The sequence below is a fragment of the Canis lupus genome, chromosome 11, assembly GCF_003254725.2.
Source record: "Canis lupus dingo isolate Sandy chromosome 11, ASM325472v2, whole genome shotgun sequence".
Lineage (NCBI taxonomy): Eukaryota > Metazoa > Chordata > Mammalia > Carnivora > Canidae > Canis > Canis lupus.
Genome location: NC_064253.1, coordinates 2810085 through 2831200, shown reverse-complemented (window position 1 = coordinate 2831200; position 21116 = coordinate 2810085). Strand labels below are relative to the sequence as shown.

General features: G+C 40.4%; 1 protein-coding gene and 1 long non-coding RNA gene across 10 annotated transcripts in view; one reads left to right on the top strand and one right to left on the bottom strand.

Annotated features, from left to right (window-relative positions):
• LOC118349925 (atherin) overlaps positions 1-21116 on the top strand; it is a 65014-nt gene that overhangs the window by 3772 nt on the left and 40126 nt on the right. For 7 of the 9 annotated variants that reach the window (XR_007414202.1, XR_007414203.1, XR_007414200.1 and 4 more), the window contains 3 exons: positions 1631-1757; positions 2518-2613; positions 12294-21082. Coding sequence is in view for 1 of the 9 variants with exons in the window: in XM_049116486.1 (XP_048972443.1) it covers positions 12294-12300 (7 nt within the window). In the remaining 8 variants the exon portion in view is untranslated. Of the gene's footprint in view, positions 1-1630; positions 1758-2517; positions 2614-12293; positions 21083-21116 lie in introns of those variants that run through there. The other 2 variants (XR_007414198.1, XM_049116486.1) reach the window with 2 other exon arrangements.
• The window catches only part of LOC112659586 (uncharacterized), a 32001-nt gene continuing 12519 nt past the window's right edge, over positions 1635-21116 (bottom strand). The window contains exon 4 of the long non-coding RNA XR_003136405.3: positions 1635-1772. This is a non-coding gene — a long non-coding RNA (uncharacterized LOC112659586). The remainder of the gene's footprint in view (positions 1773-21116) is intronic.

Below are 21116 nucleotides of genomic sequence, written 5' to 3'. Positions count from 1 at the left end.
TTGATAGGAATGGGGTGACTTTTGGAATGCCCCTAAGGATCTGAGCTGGTTGGAAGGGGAACCAACTTGATTCGAGTGTTGGAACTTTCAGGCCCTCCACCCCAACCCAGGGGCTTGTCTTGCTTACACAGTGGTCAGTGATTTAATCCATTGTGTCTATGCAATGAAGCCTCCAGAAAACCCCAAGAGGACAGGGTTCAAAGGGCTTTTGGGTTGGTAAATACTTGTAGTGGGGAAAGTGGTACATCCAGAGATGACATAGAAGCCCCACCTGCCTTCCCACATACCTTGCCAAATGCATCTCTTCCATCTGGCTATTCCTGAGTTACATCCTTCTATAATAAACCAGTAATCTAGTAAGGAAATGCTTCTTTACCCTGTGGCACTTTCCTGCATTTGCCACGTGAGCAAATTAATTCAACTGAAGGAGGGAGTTGTAGAAACCTCCAGTTCATAGCCGGTTGATCAGAAGCATAGGTAACAACCTGGACTTGGGATTGGCATCTGAAGTTGGGGCAGTCTTGTGGTGGGACTGAGCCCTGGGCCTGTGGGATCTGACCCTCTCTCTAGGTAGATGGCATGAGAATTAAGTCAAATTTCGGACACCTAGCTGTTGTCACACAGTTGCTTGGGTGTGGGAAATCCACGTCTGGTGTCAGAAGTAAAGTAGTATGGTAGTATTGACGGTAGACACACAGGAGGAATGAGTTTTCCTCTATGCCAGCTGTTTGATGTGGACAAATTTCTCTTTGTTTTTTCTTGTATAAAATGGGGGCATAATAGTACCTATTTTATAGGATCGTTGTGAAGATAAATATTTACAGTAACAGTTAATATAAATCTCTAGGAACAGTACTTGGTCTGCAGAAAGCATTCAATAAATGATAGCTGTTTTAATTTTCCATTATTACTGTCCTCTGTCTTCAGTATGCCTTAAGTTAGTTGACCTAGCCTGCATCAGTGATTATTTGGGTTATGTTTTTTTGCGATCACTAACAGGATTATAAATACCCTTGGATGTGCATTTTGGGGGCACTGTTAATTATGATACAAATACAGTAATTGATAAGTTAACAGATATGCACATTTTAAAGCTTTAAATAGGTATTGTCAAATTGTCATCAGAAAGATTATTCTAATCTACACTCCCACCAGTGGTCTTAATTCCTCCTCATGTCTCCTTAGAGTGGTTAACTATAAGGGCCTGGTTAATACTTCATGCTGCTCAGTGTAGGTATTTGTCGCTGGCTGATGGTTCATTTAAAAAAATACCTCAAACCTTCAAAACCAGAATGACATCAGAAGCATTTCATGGGGTTGCCTGGGTGGCTCAGTCAGTTAAGTGTCTGCCTTCAGCTCAGGTCATGATCTCAGAGTCCTGGGATTGAGCCACCAGGAGGGGGGGGGGGGGTCCCTGCTCAGTGGGGAGTCTGCTTCTCCCTCTCCCTCTGCCTCTCACCACCGCTCCAGCTTTCTCTCTCTCTCTCTCAAATAAATCTTTAAAAACAAAGAAGCAGCAGCAGCAGCATTTCATGGCAGCCCATCCACCCCATCCCCCTACCCCCACTGCTGCCTTCTTCAGTCTGTGTGATGGGAGGGCCTGGTGAGCTGGGATGGCTTGTCATTATAGATGTCAGTGACCTTCGAGGACGTGGCTGTGCTCTTTACGCGGGATGAGTGGAGGAAGCTGGGTCCTTCTCAGAGACACGTGTACCAGGAAGTGATGCTGGAGAACTACAGTAACCTGGTCTCATTGGGTAAGGCAATTTTCCCTGTAGATGACAAAGTCAGAAGTTAGCATAAGACAGGACCTGCTTCCCTGGGTAAAAGCCATAGGTCATCAGGAACTTGTAGCTGAATTTTGCATTAGGATTCTACACGTTATAAATTTAAAAATAAATTAAAAAATAAATATTTAAAACCTCTTTCCCCCTTACAGGGATCTGTCCCATCCATGGGACAGGTGACCTACCTGCATGTTGGAGACTCCCTCATAGTTCAGGCAGTGCTTTCCTGCTCTGATTTTTCGTGATTTTGTTTGCTCAGCTCACAGCAGAGGGCATCCCTCAACCATCCTCATTAACCTGCCACCAGCCCTTCCCAATTCTCTTTTCCAGCCTGACAAACATTGTAGAGTCCATCTTTGAGAGACAGTCAGATAGTGCTTTCTCATTTTAAATAGGGGACCTGGTACACAGTATCTTGGTACATAGGTACCCGTCTATAAACTTTAGTCTGAACATCTAATAACATGTGCCCTCTTCTATAGAAGGCCATCAGTACTCCAGGAATCAAAGCTGCATGTTTATTGTATTTCTCTAACATACAGCTAATTATTGCACAACCACAGGTTCCCTTGCCTTTCCCTTACACACCCCCCTCATGTCATGGGGCACAGCTTGATCACCATCCCTTGAATTTTCCATTCAGATCTGTGGTGCCTCTTTGAGTCATAACAAAATGATGTCTTTTTTCTTTCTTTCTTTCTTTTTTTTTGGGGGGGGGGCCTATGAGCAGGACTCCTGTTTTCCAAACCAAAAGTGATCTCCCTGTTGCAGCGAGGTGAAGATCCCTGGAAGGTGGAGAAAGAAAGTCCTGGAGGCCCCTCCCTAGGTGAGTGGGTGGGCCTGAGGTGCCCAAGAAACCGGTGTGGGCAGCAGTCTGGGTAGAAAGTGGACGGCGCAGCTTGGAGAGGTCAGTGGGGAAAGTTTCTCCAGGCCTGTCTTCAAGAGGTGGTGGAGAGGGGACGCTCAGGCCCCAGGTGCGAGCCTCCTCTGATTCTGAGGTGATCACTGCTTCCCAGATGATCTGCTCTCATTTGTTCCTGTTTTCAGAAGAGGGCTGCACATCGGGTACTCAGGCAGCAAACTGTGTTTAAGGACTGGCAGAGAATGATCCTGACTGAGGTTCAGGGTGTGTGAGAGGAGCTGAGAAAGGAAAGGGTGTGGAGAGGCAGCAGGACCCGCGTCCCAGCGTGCTTTGACAGGAATGTTGTAGATGGGACCATCCCATGGAGATGAAGGCTTTTAAGCAGCAGACTGATGTTTTTGTTATTTTAGAAAAATTGGCTTCAATCTGAAACAATGTAAATGTCCTTTGATAAGGGCACGGCTGGGCTGGAGAAGCTGTGGCCAGTCCCTGCCCCTGCATCGAGTGCCACAGTCAGAAAGAGAGCATGCTGGTGTGGACTGTGCTGTGGGGCAGGTGGGCAAGCCTGGGCTGAGACGGCAGCGCTGATGCGGAGGGAGAGTATGTGGCTGCTTGTGTGTGACTGTGTGGAGGTGCAGACAGAAAGGGCAGGGGACACACCTCGGCTGCTTCCAGTACTTCTGCTTGGAATGGGATCAAGAAGGGGCAGGATCAAAGAACGGTCTTTGGTTATGTGTAACCTTAACATTTCATAGAGAATATGTTCATGAAGGCCTGATGTAATTTGAATTTGATAGAACGGTCACTTTGGAAGCACTGTGGGGGATGCATGTAAAGTGAGGGATCCCTGATGTGGAACCTTCCCAGAGACACTTGCAGTAAGGTAGGCGGGATGTTTCTAGGGTGTGCAGTGGGGTCTGGAAGAGGATGGGCCCCTGTTTACGGGTGTAGGCCGAGGGCACTGGGGGGTGACTCTCACTTGAGATGGGAGTGGCATGCTCAGGTAGAGGTGCAGGTGGGCAGCTGTACGAGGTCCACGGGGACTCGAACGGAGGTCAGGGAGCTGTCAGGTGCACAGGTGGTGTCTGACCTCAAGCTGACCAGGAGAGGGCACAGAGCAGAGGACGGGATCCCAGGAAACCTCCCCATGTAGGAGGTGGGTTAGGGAAGAAGAACCTGGCTGTGCCAGAGAAGTCATCAGAGGAGACACAGGAGGGACAGTGGTCCTGGGAGTTGGGGAGAGCTGAGGAGGGTGAGAGGATCCGGGTTCACACCTGCACCCACTGCTTTCCTGCTCCATAGTGAACGGTGCATGAACTTCATGCTGGGCCCTGGTGGTGTGATCTTGGACAAAGGACACAGGTCCTGTCAGCTGGGGGTCATGGTGGAGTGGGGAGACGAGTGGTCGTGCATGGAGTACGTGCGGGGTGCAGCATCATCCCACAGGGGAGACACTGCGTGGCATAGCACTGCAGCAGGAGGGCCGGCATGGAGACCTGGGGATGCGGGCTGTCGTCCAGGCCCAGGAATAGACTGTGTGAGCCCAGGGAAAGGAAACCAGCCTGTGCTGCTGGGAGCCAGGGGAGAGGGGCAGGGACCCTATCCCACTGAGCCAGGGATCCCGGACGCAGGATGCTGTCTGGGTCTGAGAGGCAGGCAGGGAGCCCGAAGAGTGGGAATAGCCTGGCTAAGGCTCCTGGTTCACACCCTGCTGAGATCTGCCTGTGGGGAGCTGCTGGCATGGGAGTAGGGGCTTGTCCCAGCTGCTGTCAGGTCCAGACGCACCATTAATGGCTGGTCATCCCATGGGCCCCACTGAGAAGCTGGGGGGTAGGTGGTCCCCAAGCACCCAGGACAGGAGAGCTTCCTTCCCACCCAACATTGAGGTTTTTGCTGTGGGAACCACCCTTGCCTGTCCATCTGTCTTTGTAACTCTAGTTTGGGAGAAAGACATGAAGCATGTGGAAGGTGGTCGAGGTTGCACAAGAGGCCACACCAGGGCACCAGCAGAGGGTCAGCAGGGGCTTCAGTCCCTTGGGGCACCTGAGTGGAGGCTGGACCAACGATGGGAGGAAGAGAGGAAGGGGTCCTTCCCTGTCCTCTGGCCCAGGGAGCCTTTGATCAATGGATGACTTTCTCTCTGAGCGAAGCAAGTGCTCTTTGGGTTTAGGGGAACGTAAAGTGTACCTGGAGTACAGTCCCAGAGGTGCTGGGGCCACTGGGTGATGGGGTTAGAGTCCCCAGTGAGCCTCCTCTCAGGTTTAGGGAGATGTTTGAGGGCGGCCATGGGTGGGCGTCTGAGGGAAGGAAGGTCATCACTCTGACCAGCAGTGGGTTTTTCTGGAAGCGATGTACCTCCCCTTTCCTCAGAGATGGGGGTCACATGGGTCGCACTGGGAGTGCTGCACCCCTGCGGAGAGTCCCTCTGCCTGGACTAGGGGCCTCAGAACAGCTTCTTCTCCTGAGGGCAGCTCATTCCCTGTGAGCACAGAGGGAGGGGCCAGCCTGTTTTGGAAGTACTTAGGCTTCTTCCCTGGACCAGAACCCGAACCCACCGTTTGCACAGCCAGGGACAGAAAAGACTGCGCTCCCTGGGCAGGGCTGGAACCTCTAGCAGCCTCCAAATGTCCTTTGTAAAAAAAAAAAAAAAAAAAAAAAATCAAAACTATTCACAAATAGGAAAAACAGAGGAAAGAAAAACAAAAGGTCACCCCTGCATGTATATGTTTTGAATTGAGAGCCGGAAGGAGATGGCAGGAAGGGTGTGTGTCTCCTCAGAGTCTCTTAAGAGTACAAGTGAGGTGGCGCTTTTCTCAAAGACTTGTAACACGGTGATTAAACCAGCTTGTACACGGCGAGTTTGCTCTACACTCATATGTGGAAATATTCTTGAAATCTTGAAATAGCCTCAAGTGAAAATGTGTTTTTCTTTCACATCATTTTCTCCTCCTTTGTCATCTAAGTGCAAGAAGCCTGGTAGGGGGACTGTCCCTGTGCTGTGTGGTCAGCTGATGGGTCACCTGGGGGCTGCCCCCACCCCTGCACAGAAGGCGGTCTGTCTTTTTCTAATTAGCACAGAGGTGTTGTCCTTTGCAGCCAAGTGACCCAGCAGGTGGTGGTTTTAAGAGTGAACCTTTTAGGAGGTGCTTGGTAGGCATCTCTAGTACGTTTGGGTCAGTCTTGTCCTTGTCCTCTGCCTTCCCCCCACCCCCACCCAGACTCCTGCCTGGTCCTGCACCTCCCTCCTGCCACTAGCCTCTTTTCTGTAGCTGCCAGAATGCTTTATTAAAAGGCTAATCAGGTTGTCTCACTCCCCTTCACAAAACCTGGCTTCCTTCTTGATTTTTACATTTCAAAGAGATGGCTCCTAGGATCTGAAATAAAACATCCTTGGTGGGTACCTGGGTGGCTCATTTGGTTAAGGGGTTAATTATCTGACTATTGATCTCAGCCCAGGTCTCCACCGCAGGGCTGTGAATTCCAGTGGAGCCCAGTGTGGAGCCTACTTAAACAAACACAAAAACATCCTTGGGTTACAATGTTCACAGAGGCTTTACCAGGTGTATATACATTTCATATCAAACTATCCTTCCTACAGAGAGATATCCTTCTTTCTTTCTCTCTTTGTTTCTTTTTTTCTTTCCTCCCTTCCTTCCTCCCTCTCTCCCTTCCTTACCTCAGTATAGTTCACATACAGGGTAATATTAGTTTCAGGTGTACAATATAGTGATTTAACACTTCCAAACAGTACTTGGTGCTCATCATGGTAAGTGTATTTTAATTCCCATCAACTGTTTCTCGCATCCCCCACCCACTTCCCACTGGTAACCATTAGTTTGTTCTCTAGTTCTCTAGTCTGTTTTTTCACGTGTCTTTGTTTTTGATGGATAGCAGGTTCTGTATGTATCCATTCAATCCAGTTGGTTTATTGTGTTCTTCAAGTCCCTTATTTATTCTTTATATCTGGTGGTTCTATTCCCTATTGAATAGAGTATTATAGTCTCCAAGTATTATAAGATTATTTCTGCCTTCAATTTTGTTCATTTTTGCTTCATGAGCTTTGAGGATGTGTTATTAAGTATGTAAATGTTTATAACTGTAATGCCTTCTTACTGAATGGAAACTTTTTATGAATATACATCATCCTTTGTCTCTTATAACTTGTTTTCTAAAGTTTATTTTGTCTGATACTAATATAGCCACTCCAACTATCTTTTGGTACTTCTGTTTTCATGAAGTATCTTTCCATCGTCTCACTTTCAACCTATTTGTGTCTTTGGATCTAAAGTGAATCTTATTCAAACAAAAAACAGACTCTGAAATACAGAGAACAAACTGGTGGTTACTGTGGGTGGGGAGAGGGGTGAAATAGGATCAAGAGTATACCTATTTTATGAGCAATGAGTAATGTATAGAATTGTTGACTCCTTATATTGTATACCTAAAACTAATATACATTGTATGTTAATTATACTTCAAGAAAAAGAAGAAAAGAAGTGAGTTTGCTATGGGTTATAGTTAGAAATGTTTTTTTCCCTCCATTCTGCCAATATCTGTATTTTGACTGGAGGATTAAGTTAATGTATTTATATCTGAGGTAATTACTGATAATGAGGGACTTATTTCTGCCATTTTGCTATTTCTTTTCTCTATGCCTTATGTCTTTTTGTCCCTGATTTCCTGCTTTACTGTCTCCTTTTGTGTTTAGTTGATTTTTTGTAGTGAAACATTTTAATTCCTCTCCCATTTTCTTTTATATATATTATATAAGTATTTTCTTAATGGTTACCATTGGGATTATATTTAACATCCTAAACTTATTCCACTCTGATTCGAATTTATACTACCTTAAGTACAATAATGTACACAATCTCTCCTCCATCTTTATCCCCTTTTAGTTACTGTTGTCACAAAATGCATCATTATAGGCTGTGTGCCTTAAAATACATACAGTCTAATGATTTTAAAATGCGTTTGTCTTTTAAATCATGTGGAAAATAAAAAGTGGAATTACAAGCCAAAATCACAGTAATACTGGTTTTTATATTGACCATACATTTACATCCTGACTGGAGGTCTTTATGTTGTATCACTTTGCTTTGCATCCTTTCATTTTAATTTGAAGGACTCCCTTTAACAATTCTTGCAAGGCAGGTCTAGTAGTAATAAACCCCCTCAGCGTGGGATTGTCTTAATTTCTTTGTCATTTTTGAAGAATGGTTTACCAGATAGAGAATTCCGACGATACCAACTCAATACTTTCTAGCCTCCAAAGTTCATGATGAGAAATCTGATGATCTTATTGAAGATCCCTTGTATGTGATGAGTCTTATTTCTTTCTTGCACTTTCAATATTCTCTTTTTTTGGCTTTGGGTTGTGACAGTTTGGTGATGGTGTGTCTCAGTCTCTCTCAGTTTTCCTTTTTGTTTTTGTTTTGTTTTTTTTTTTCAGTTTTCCTTTTTGGAGTTCATTATGCTTTATAAATTTGTAGATTCATATTTCATATCAAATTTGGGGAGTTTTCAGCCATTGTCTTCAAATGGTATCACTGCCCTTTGCCCTTTTCCTTTTCAGGATTTCCATATGCTATTTTGGTCCACCTTATGGTGTCCCACAGGTCTCTTAGGCTGTGTTCACTTTCTTCAATATTTTTTTGTTGTTGTTCTTCCTCAGGAATTTTAAGGGCCTGTCTTTGAGTTCATTGACTCTTCTGCCTGCTGAAATCTGATTTTTTTTTTCTTTTTTTTTTTTTTTTTAATTTTTATTTATTTATGATAGTCACAGAGAGAGAGAGAGAGAGAGAGGCAGAGACACAGGCAGAGGGAGAAGCAGGCTCCATGCACCGGGAGCCTGATGTGGGATTTGATCCCGGGTCTCCAGGATCACGCCCTGGGCCAAAGGCAGGCGCCAAACCGCTGCGCCACCCAGGGATCCGAAATCTGATTTTTTAATCTCCTTAGTGAAATTTTTTAGTTATTGCCCTTTTCAACTCTAGAATTTCATTTTGGTTTCTTTTTGTGTTTCCTCTTTATTGATTTTTTCATTTTTTAAATCATTTTCCTGACCTTTACCCATATATTTCTTTGGCTTTCTGAGCATCTTGAAAAGTATTGTTTAAAAGTTTTGGTGGAGTATGCCCACCGTCATCTCTTCCTCATAGATGGTTTTTGTCTGCTTGTTGCTTTAAGTGAAATGTATCTTTTTTTTTTTTTTTTTTGACTGCCTTGTGATTTTTTTTGGTTGCAAATTAGACATTTGATTTTTATAATGTCATAACTCTGGGAATTAGATTCTCCCCCTTCCCCAGAGTGACTTCCTTCACATATATTCCCTCCTTTTAACAGGTTATTTGATAAAGCCTCTTCCAGGCCTGAATCTCTGGACCTATGACTTATTGTAGTGTCTGAACACTTTTTTTTAATGATTTTATTTATTTATTCATGAGAGACAGAGATAGAAGCATACACATAGGCAGAGGGAGAAGCAGACTCCCTGTGGGGAGCCTAATGTGAGACTCAATCCCTGAATGCCATCATGACCTGAGCTCAACCGTGGAGCCACCCAGGCATCCCATGAATACTTTCTGTCACATTAGCAAACAGCCTAGGTTTTTAGCTCCTAGAGAATCAATTGAAATATTGATCAAATTTTAGTTTTAGGGAAAAATTGGTTTTATTTCCAGCTTTATTACTATTACATATTTGAGTTTGGGCAAATCGCTTAACATCTGAGTCTAGTTTTCTCATGAAATGAAGATATTACGCTAAGTGACTGCCAAGTTTCCAGCTAGTCCTAGAGTTCTGTATTTCTAACATAACAATTTTATCATGCAGTTGCTGGGGAATATGGCCAATACTACTGAAGCTACTAATTTTATGTTGAGCTTTGAAGTCCCTAATTATTATCTTTGGAAAATATTATTTGACCTATGGTATGTTCATCAATTCAATAAAATCACTTTATAACAGGGGAAAATGGTAGTTGATTTTTTTGTTGTTGTCAGGTGTCTTTGTGCCATGAACCAGCCCGACACAATACAGTAAAGGTTTTTTTCACGTCTTTTCTGAGTCTTTATCTTTCTCTTGGCATTTATGGCAACTTTCTAAATTTCCCACATATGCAGTTACTTTTGACTGTCCTTATCCTTATACTTAAATATGTGGTTCCCCAATGTGGGAAAAATGTAAAATGTGAGTGTGAGAGGGTAGGGGGAAGACAGGTTCTGTCCCTTAAATCCCCTCGCAGCTGCTTCAGCCAGTAGGGCAACAATGGAAGGTTTCCTTTGTGTCTTTACCTCCGTGACCACAAGCAATAATCCTGTCAGGACCCATATCTACAAATAATCGAAGAACAAGTTTCCTGTTGTCACCTTGGTTCCTGTCCATCCAACAAGTGTTAGTACAGCTGCCTGCCATGGCGCTGGAGCTGGGGCATGGGTAGCTGCTACTGACTGCGATGAACTACAATTTCTCAAGCAGACTTTCCCCTAGAAGCTGCCAGCCATCAGTTAGATTCTACAGTTTGAAAATCATTGAATAGCCAGATTCTGTCAGTTCCTTTGTTGTCTAGATGGGGAGACAGAACCTTGGAATTTCCTACTCTGCCATCTTCCTTAATGTCCACTTTTTCCTTAACTCATATTTATTTTATAAGTTTTGGCATTTTCTTTCTTCTTTCTCAAGTAATGCTCAAGTTAACAATTTGGATAGAAGTCTCATACTTATGGAATTATTTATCATTTGGGGAAATAATTTTGATAGTTTATTTTCCACCTAGCACTGTCTTCAGTTACCCAGAAGGCTTTGATATTTCCTATTTAAATATAAGCTTTGTCATTCTGTAAGTATTCTAATTTTCTACTTAGAAAGTATTTTTTTAAGTTAAAGTATTTTTTAAGATCTTTTCCTTTGTATATTGATATTTTTAAATTCATGTGCCAAAACCTTTTAAAATTGCTGGTCTATTATTAGATATGACCTTGAAGAGGAAAAAGATTAATCTATGCACTCTTAATACAAGGAGCAACAGGAAGTGGAAGAAGATTTAATTTATTTCCCTATTTAAAGTTTAAACATATATGTGTAGATAGAATACTATAATGAATTCTTGTGTATCCATCACCCAATTTTGACAGTTATCACTTATCCTGTTTATTTCATTTATACCAGTGGTTCTCTGTGTGTAGGGGGGTGATTTTGTCATTTGTTAATGTTTTGAAACATTTTGGATTGTCACAGCTTGAAGAAGGATGGAAGTAGGGGAAAGGCTAGGTGCTAGTGCACAGGGCAGCCCCATGACAAAGAATTACCCATGTTCAAAATCCAGCTAAAGGTAAAAAAATCCTGATTTCTATATAGGATTTAAAATATCTTTACATATTTTCTTTAAAATATCTTTATATTTTTACAACATTGAGTTGTTCTGTGCAAGAATTGGAGAGGCTGTTCTATTTGTTCAAGTGTACTTTAATGTCAGTCAAGACTGTTTTGAAATTTTCCTCAGATAAGTTTTCTATATTTCTTATAAATCCATCTAATTTTTTGTTAGTGTCAATGAAAGTTATTGACTTCAGCATGTTACTTTTATATCCTGCTACATCACTGATAGAGTTTTATCATTGATTTTCTAGAGTTATACAGATAGGGTATTATATCACCAGCAAATAGAGGTAGTTTTATTTCTTCATTTCCACTTTACTCATCCTTGTCACTAAACAGATTAAGGCATCTTGTATAATGATGAACAGAAGGGAAAATAATGGGCATCTTATCTTACTCATTTTCTAAAAGAGATATTTTTAAGTAATCTCTATACCTAACATGGGGCTCAAACTCAACCCCAACATCTAGAGTCACATGCTCTACCACCTGAGCCAGCCAGGCTGCCCTTGTTCTTGATCATACTGGAAATGCCTCTAGTCTTTCTTCATTAAATAGTTTACTGGTTTTAGAACTAAAATATTTTAGCATATTTTATTTTGATAAATGATAAAGCATATGTATTTTAGCATATTGAGGGAGTATCCCTCAATTCCTATTTTCTTGGAAGTTTTTACTATCAATAGTGCTGAATTTTTTTGAAGGCTTTCTCATTGTCTCTAAATATATTTATAATTTTCCCCCCTAGGTACATACATTATAATATACTGCAGTAGGTGGTATATTAGGGTAATGGATTGTTGAAGCTGGAAGGGGTACACAGAGGAGTTAACACTGGCACTGAGTATGAAGGCCACAGAGAAACCTGGCATGTAGGAAAAGGAGGAATGACATTCAACATTAGAAATAATTACATAAATGAGAATAATGTCATGGAAATAATGTGTAAGTCTGTCATAGGCTTTGGATACCAGACTGCACTTAACTCATTCTCTTCTAATCCTGTCTCCTCATTGATTCTCCTGTTACTCATACACTCTTGCCTTCTGTAAATGAGCTTCCTTTATTCTTTCAGTCACTCTAACCCTTCTGCCCTTATCCGTTATTGTTTTATGTGTTACTTTCCTATTTTTCCCTCTTGCTAGTCTCTTCTAGCCAGAAAGCAAGCCCTTATTTAAATATCATTAATATTTATTCTTTCTACATGTTAAGTCTCAGCCCATCATGTGAATCATTAGCGGGTTTTTTTTTTTTTTTTTTTCCAGGATGTAAGAGAAGTCCTAAAACTACAAAGTCAACTCAAACCCAAGATTCATCATTTCCGGGTCTAAAAAGAAAAAGACTCAAAAGGGATGAACTCTGGAATTTCATATCAGAAAAACCCTGCATATATGAAGATGGATTTAAAAAACAAAAAGACAAAAATGAAAGTTTACAAATAATTTCAATCACCCATACAAAAATCCTCACTGTAGAAAAAAGCCATAAAAACCCTGACTTTAGCCAAAATTTCAGCCTGAAATCAATCTTTGTTAAACAACAGAGGGTTGCTAGAGAAAAGACACCCTCAAAATATGAAATACAAAGAAACAGTTTCAAGCAGAATTCAAACTTACTTAACCAACCAAAACTCAAAACACCAGAGAAGCGGTACAAATGTAACATATGTGAAAAAGCCTTCATTCACAATTCATCCCTTCGTAAACATCAGAAAAACCACACTGGAGAAAAATTATTTAAATGTAGAGAATGTTTGAAAGCTTTCAGCCAAAGTTCAGCTCTTATTCAGCATCAAAGAACTCACACTGGAGAAAAGCCCTACATCTGTAAGGAATGTGGGAAAGCCTTCAGCCATAGTGCATCCCTTTGTAAACACCTAAGAACCCACACTGTGGAGAAATCCTATAGATGCAAAGAATGCGGCAAATCCTTCAGCAGAAGGTCTGGCCTTTTTATACATCAAAAAATCCATGCTCGAGAAAACCCCCATAAATACAATCCAGGTAGGAAGGCAGCTAGCACGTCCCTCCCTGGGTATCAGAGAATTCATCTCAGGAAGAAGTCTTATTTATGTAACGAATGTGGCAACACCTTTAAGTCTAGCTCATCCCTCCGTTACCATCAGAGGATTCACACAGGAGAGAAGCCTTTTAAGTGTAGTGAGTGTGGGAGGGCCTTTAGTCAGAGTGCCTCTCTCATCCAGCATGAGAGGATTCACACTGGAGAGAAGCCCTATCGATGTAATGAATGTGGAAAAGGTTTTACTTCCATTTCACGACTCAACAGACACCGAATAATTCATACTGGTGAGAAACTGTATAACTGTAATGAATGTGGTAAAGCCTTAAGTTCCCACTCGACACTCATCATTCATGAAAGAATTCACACGGGGGAGAAGCCGTGTAAATGTAAAGTGTGTGGGAAAGCCTTCCGACAGAGTTCAGCTCTCATTCAGCATCAGAGGATGCATACCGGAGAAAGACCCTATAAATGCAACGAGTGTGGGAAAACCTTTCGGTGTAACTCATCCCTCAGTAATCATCAGAGAATTCACACCGGAGAGAAACCATATCGATGTTTGGAATGTGGGATATCTTTTGGCCAAAGTGCTGCTCTTATTCAGCATCAAAGGATTCACACAGGAGAGAAGCCCTTTGAATGTCATACATGTGGAAAAACTTTTAGACAGAGCTCGTCACTTATTGCCCATCAGAGAATTCATACTGGAGAGAAGCCGTATGAATGTAATGCATGTGGGAAACTTTTCAGCCAGAGATCATCCCTTACTAATCATTATAAAATCCACATCGAAGAGGATTCCTTGAAAGTAGATTTGCATGTGTGAAAGCCTTAAACCAAAGCTCAGCAGAGTATAGATACTCAAGATTGATTTAATAAATGTAATGAACATGAGAAAACTTTTCTATTTAAATTTTGTCTTTGTCAAATATTAAATTCTTGATAAAAAGCTTTGTGTATAAGTATCTGGAAATTTTTCATACCTGCCAGTCACTTTTTAAAACATCCCAAGACAAGGAAATCACAATGGCAATTTGATTGCAAAGTCAGTTTGGGCCATTTGTAAGATAAAAGGGGTTTTTCTATCTATTTATGCAGCATTATACACTATATGTGATATGTAAAAATGAGAAAAATCTGGGTGTAGGAGTGCTGGGTTTCTCATTAGAAAGACACCAACTATTTAAGCCAGTAGCATCTTTATTAGAACTAACATTTTAGTAGCAAACAGAATTGATCTTAAAATATATGCATATGTAGACCAAATAATAGATTAAAAAATCTGCAAACTACCTCAGTCTCTGGAATTTGCCTTTTCCTAAATTGTCAAACTTTGTGCGTGGTTTTCATTAAAAAGAAGAAATAAAATGTGTTCTCTTACTCCTCTATTCTTTTAGTTATTTCCAAACTATATCTAACAGTCTCCCAAAATGTTTTTAAACAATTAATTTTGTTCTCATAATTACTTTTCTTTGTTGCCTTGAAGTAATTTATTATTGAACTGTACTTGCTGTGTTCTCAACAGTATGTTAATTTAAGTAGAAAAATATAAATTTTTTGGCAGTCACTTCAAGGTTAAAGTTATTAATATTTTTTTAGTTGGCTGCACAAGAAATCCTAAGAAATAATTTAAAGGACATGTCACTATGGCGAAGTCTCAGAAATCCATTTCATGAAATAAAAACATGTATTGTAGTTTTCAAATGTTAAAAAAAATTCAGACTGCAAAGGCTCTCTCCCTGTGGGTGTCTCATGAATAAATAAATAAAATCTTTAAAAAAAATAATAAAAATAATAAAATTATTTTTTAAAATATTTTATTTATTTATTCATGAGAGACACAGAGGCAGAGACACAGGCAGAGGGAGAAGCAGGTTCCATGCGGGGAGCCCAATGTGGGACTTGATCCTGGAAATCCAGGATCATGTCCTGAGCCAAACACAGAGGCTCAACCTCTGAGCCACCCAGGCGTCCCTTAAAAAATAATTTTATTTATTTATTTCTTTTTTTTTTATTTTTTATTGGTGTTCAATTTACTAACATACAGAATAACCCCCAGTGCCCGTCACCCATTCACTCCCACCCCCCGCCCTCCTCCCCTTCTACCACCCCTAGTTCGTTTCCCAGAGTTAGGAGTCTTTACGTTCTGTCTCCCTTTCTGGTATTTCCCACACATTTCTTCTCCCTTCCCTTATATTCCCTTTCACTATTATTTATATTCCCCAAATGAATGAGAACATATAATGTTTGTCCTTCTCCGACTGACTTACTTCACTCAGCATAATACCCTCCAGTTCCATCCACGTTGAAGCAAATGGTGGGTATTTGTCATTTCTAATAGCTGAGTAATAAAAAATAATTTTAAAAGCTGAACTTTTATATGTTTTGCACCTGTTCCTTTTTATTTTTTTAAGAAAAAAATTGCTCATGAATTAGAGTTTAAAAATTATTTAGGAAGGGGAAGAAAGCACTCATGCTATAAGAGTGATAAGCCTGAGACAGGAAAGAAATGTAAGAGTTCAACAGGTGTGTGGAGGTAGATGGAAAGGCATTCACATAAGAGAAGTTCATGAAATGACAAGAAGGCATGAGAAGGCACAATGTGCTCACTATACTGTAAACAGAATTTTTTAAACTTCATTTTTCAATTACTACTAGTACATAGAAATACAATTGGTTTTTGTATATTGACCTTCTATCCAGTATTCTTGATAAATTCACTTTTTTTTCTAATAGCTTATTTGTATATTCTTTTGGATTTTCTTCATACACAATCATCATCTGTAAACAATGGCCATCAGGTTTTTTCTTTTTCTTTTTTTTTTTTTAGGTTTTTTCTTTTCTACTTGTAATACCTTTTAAATTTTGTTCTTACATTATAGTACCATATGGCATATGCCAGTGCAATGGTGAATACAAATAATATTCAGTATTTTATCATTTAATATGTTAGCTTTAATTTGTGGCTATGTGTTCTCACAATTAGCTTTAATTTGTGGATATCTCTAATCACAAGGACATTCCCGTATATTCCTAGTGTGCTGTGAATTTTTATCATAAATGGTAATATTATGTCATATTCATTTTCTGCTTTGGATCAAGATGATCATATTGTTTTTCTCTTCATACTTTACTAGAGAAGAACATTGACTGAATTTTTATGTTAACCAGTATCACAGTCCTGAACTAAATCTTACTTGGTCATAATACATCATCATGTGTGTATGTATGTGTGTGTACAAGATCAGGTTTCTTCCTTAATAAATACAAGCCTGAAGTGACCAAGACTGTATTCTAAGAACTCAGCACAGAGTTTTTATCATTCAAATCTGAAGAATGGATAGAGTCCTAACACTTGGAGAGGTGTCCTAGAGGAACAGAAGACTATTGGGAGAGTGAATACAGCACCTGTAGGAACCAGTGGGGAAACCAGCCTTGCTGGTATAGGAGGGCTCCTGATAGGATAAGAGAAAAAAATAATATTGGATATGAAAGCTAGAAGTAGGTTATCAGAGACCTTGAGTGCTGTCTGAGACTGTTAATAGCTGGGATAAGATCCTTTAGATATTAAATCACTGTTGATGTCTGAGGAACAAATGGTCATTTTGCAGATTATGTTGTCTGATGAGACCAAAGGATGATTTGATAATTTCTGGCTCGTGAAACTGGCTGAAAGACTGGTTCTCAGGAGTGGGGGTTGGGAGAGTCTGTGAGAAATGTTCTCAGTGAGAAGTGCAAAAAAGAACAGAGGCTGGCTTTATTCTGGATGCTTGACCATTGCCCTGTTTTTCTGCCAAATGCCACAGATGATAAAGTTCTTAAAGCTGACCACGTGATATTTTTCAAAATCAAGGTGCAATTATACTTTTGAAATTAGAAGATATAATTCAGTTAGTATTGTAGGTCAGTATGTTTCAGGTTATAAAATCAAGTGTTTCAGGAATACATTTTCTAAGAGCTATACGAAAATGTTTTTTATTTTGAGAGAAAACTTTCTGTGGGAATGCTGGACAAAGACTCAAGAGACCTGCATATTTTCCTGCCCCCATTCTGCTTCAAGTTACATAGTCTCTGGCCGTTTCAACTCTACAAATTCCACTATGTTGTTTCATCTCCTGCATTATGGTTCCTAATGGTGTAGATCAACTCAAAATTTAAAATTTTCATCTTATGCATTTTTGTGTAAACATGTTGAGATGAGCACAAAAAACTACAATGAAATCCTATTTTCATCAAATTGTTAGTAACAATATTGACATATATTGTTAAATAAAATAAATTATACATTATGAACTAAAATTTTCAACCTAAAAGTCAAATTGTTTTAAGAACATAGAATAGACAGACATAATTTTCCCTGTTTTTCTCCACTAAGTACATCTGAAAACCCTATACATTATATATAAAACAAACAGAAAAAGACTGAAAAGTGGAGAGGAGATAGGTCCAGGTAGGAACCTCAGGAATAAGAGGAATGATATGGTGATTGCAGGGTTTTTTTTTTTTTTGCCTCATAGGCCCCAGACTCAGAGCTAAAGAAGCAGGAACTCAGAAACACCAATAGACAGAAATAAAATATTGCAAAGCCTCAACAAGAGCATGCTTTCTTTAATCAAAGGGCTAAGGAAGGGGTACCTCTAGGAAGATAAAAAAACAAACTCCTAGACAATAACCACTCTACTCCAACCAAACAATATAGAAAAAAAAAAAAAAAAAACTGGTCCTATCACTATCCACAGCAGCAAAGACTGATTGAGGAGCTTAGCCTTACTGGCTTATAAGGCTGTAAAGAGGGGTCATAAAATCCTGCTGGGTGGTGTCAGAAAAGGCCAAGAGCTAGGACATGCATCCATCCTGGCTGGCAATAAACACCCCACTTTCTCAGCAATGATAGTGGAGACCATATGAAGAACCTGGACGTCCCTCACTCCCACTCAACAGTAAGAAAGCATCACCTACCCCTCCCTTGTGGGGTGGTATCCAAGGAGCCTACTGCAGAACGAAAACTTTCACTACAGCCTAGCAGTAATGAGGCCACAATCCCACTTTATGGTGTTATCTAAGGCCAGAGTAGCTACAAGGCCCTCTAACCTCTCAGCCAGAATAATATTAGTGAAGGCCTAGTAAAGAATTAGAAATCCCACCTCTACCAAAAGGAAACTTTTATCTCCCTGGGTATTTAAAGGGGGCTAAATGGGGAAGTTGGGCTTCTACCTTCCATGGCCATAATGAAGTAGCACTTCCTCTTCCTTTGCTAGGGCAGTATCAAAGCAAGCCAGGTGACAGAAGATTCAGATAAGATCCAGAGTTTCACAGCAATATTCAAAATGTCCAGAATTCAACAAAAGACTTTTTTTTTTCAACAAAAGATTTTTATCAGACCAGAAACAAGGAAGATCACTTGAATGAAAAAAAAGACAAGATGTAAACAAGTTGGTTACATATATTACAATAATCAAAGAAATATTTTATTTTTTAAAAAGATTATATTTATTTATTCATGAGAGACACAGAGGGGCAGAGACAGGCAGAGGGAGAAGCAGGCTCCTTATGGGGAGCAGGATGTGGGACTAGATCCCATGGCCCTGAGCCATCAGGTGTCCCTCTAACAAAGATTTTAAAGCAGCCATCATTAAAATACTTCAGTGAGCAATTATGCATGCAAATATATGGAACAAAAAGCAGAGTCTTAGCTAAGAAATTTAAATTTAAAGCAAAGGAATAGAAAAGAAATAAAAGGAAATTTTAGAATTGACAACATAGTAAGTGAAAATTTTAAAGCTTGAGTACAGGCTCAAGAGCAGAACTGGGTGAAGAGAAAAGTATCTATGGACTTAAAGTAATATAAATTATTCAATCTTAAGGAAGGAGAGAAAATAGACTGAAAAAAAATATGAAGAGAGCCTCAAGTTCTGTGGGATTATAACAAAAGATCTAACATGTCATCTGAGTGTAGAAAGGAGAGGAGAAAGAAGATTCGCCTGCAAAGTCTTTGAAGCATTTTTAGCTGAAAATTCCCAAGTTTATCAGGAGACATAAGTCTATGCATTCAAGAAGCTGAGTTAACCCTCCAAAAGCATAAAACCAAAGAAATCTATACCAAACACATCATAGTTAAACTTCTGGAAACTAAAGTCAAAGAAAAATCTTGAAAAAGGTTAGGGAGAAAAATAACACCTCGTGTATAAAGGGAAAAAAATTGAATGAAAGTAGACTTCTCATCAGAAACCTCAGAGGTACAACAAAATAAAAGAACCCTGAACCCAGAGGAATGATGTCAGCAGGCCTTCATTCTCTGACAGAGACTCTGACTAACAAAGACACGGAACAAACTGCTTTTGAGAACTCCAGAAAGCGGTTAAGATATTGCAGTACCCCAGGTGAGTGCAAAGCCAATAAGAATGCATGGGGTGGATGGTGAAACTGGTGACATTTTATTCACCTTAGCCACTCCCCTTGCCTGGCCTAGTAAAGCACTTTCAGGAGAAAGCTCCCAACTCTCAGCTTCTACCTCGGAGGGAAAGAGATAAGTGGACCATGCAGTCAGTGTCTTGCTTTCTGGAGGCTTGCCCAAAGGACTGGTTGTTAGTATATTCAAAAGGTATGTGCAGCCATCACCATAGGCAATTTTTTAAAAATTTCTTTTTATTGGAGTTCAATTTTCCAATATATATAGCATAACACCCAGTGCTCATCCCATCAAGTGCCCCCACTCAGTGCCCGTCACCCAGTCACCTCAACCCCCTGCCTACTTCCCTTTCCACCACCCCTTCTTCATTTCCCAGAGTTAGGAGTCTCTCATGTTCTGTCACCCTCTCTGATATTTCCCACTCATTTTCTCTTCTTTCGCCTTTATTCCCTTTCACTATTTTTTATATTCCCCAAATGAATGAGACCATATGTTTGTCCTTCTCTGATTGACTTCTTTTACTCAGCATAATACACCATAGGCAATTGTGGAACATTTTCATCAACAAACAAAACAAAACAATACCCCACACTCCAGCTATCACTGTCCCATTCCCTTTTATACCCCCAATCCTAAGCAACCATATATATTTAAAGATTTGTTTATTTATTTGAATCTCAAGCAGGCTCCCTGATTAGCATGGAGCCTGATGTGGGGCTCGATCCCATAACCCTGAGATCATGACCTGAGCCAAAATCAAGAGTTAGACACTTAACTGACCAAGCCACCCAGGGGACCCGTTTTCTGTCAGTTTTTGCTTAATGTTTTTAGTGCTCTGTTATTAGGTGTGTATATGTTTTTAATTACTATACCTTCTTTTCTGATTAAGGGCTTTAATGCAAAATATATAAAGAACATTCACAGACAAATAGGCCCCCCAAAAAGATCTGAATGCTTCACCTAAGAAGATACACAGATGTTAATTAACCACATAAAAAGCTATTCAAAATTAATTATTGGGGGATCCCTGGGTGGCTCAGCGGTTTAGCGCCTGCCTTTGGCCCAGGGCGCGATCCTGGGGTCCCGGGATCGAGTCCTACATCAGGCTCCCGGCATGGAGCCTGCTTCTCCCTCTGCCTGTGTCTCTGCCTCTCTCTCTATGTCTATCATAAATAAAAACAAAAACAAAAACAAAATTAATTATTGGGGAAATGCAAATTATAACCACGAGACATCATCACACATCCATGTGCGCACATGCACACATATACACACATGCACCAAGAATGCCTAAAATTTAAAAGACTGACAATGCCAAGTGCAGACAAGGATATGGTACAACCAGAACAGTCATACATTACTGAGAAGAATGCAGAATGGTTTACTCCTTTAATTATATTCTATATTCTTAATGGAATGACTTTTTCATCACTACAAAATGTCTTTCTTCATCTCTAGTAACATTCTTTTTTTTTGGGGGGGGGTGCAGAGGGAGAGGGAAAGAGAAACTCCTAAACAGGCTTCAAGCCTCCTGGAGAGCCTGATACCCAGCTTGATCTCGCAACCCTGAGATCCTGACTTGAGTCGAAATCAAGAGTTGGAGACTTCACTGACTGAGCCATCCAGGTATCCCAATATTTTTTGTCTTAAAGTCTATCTT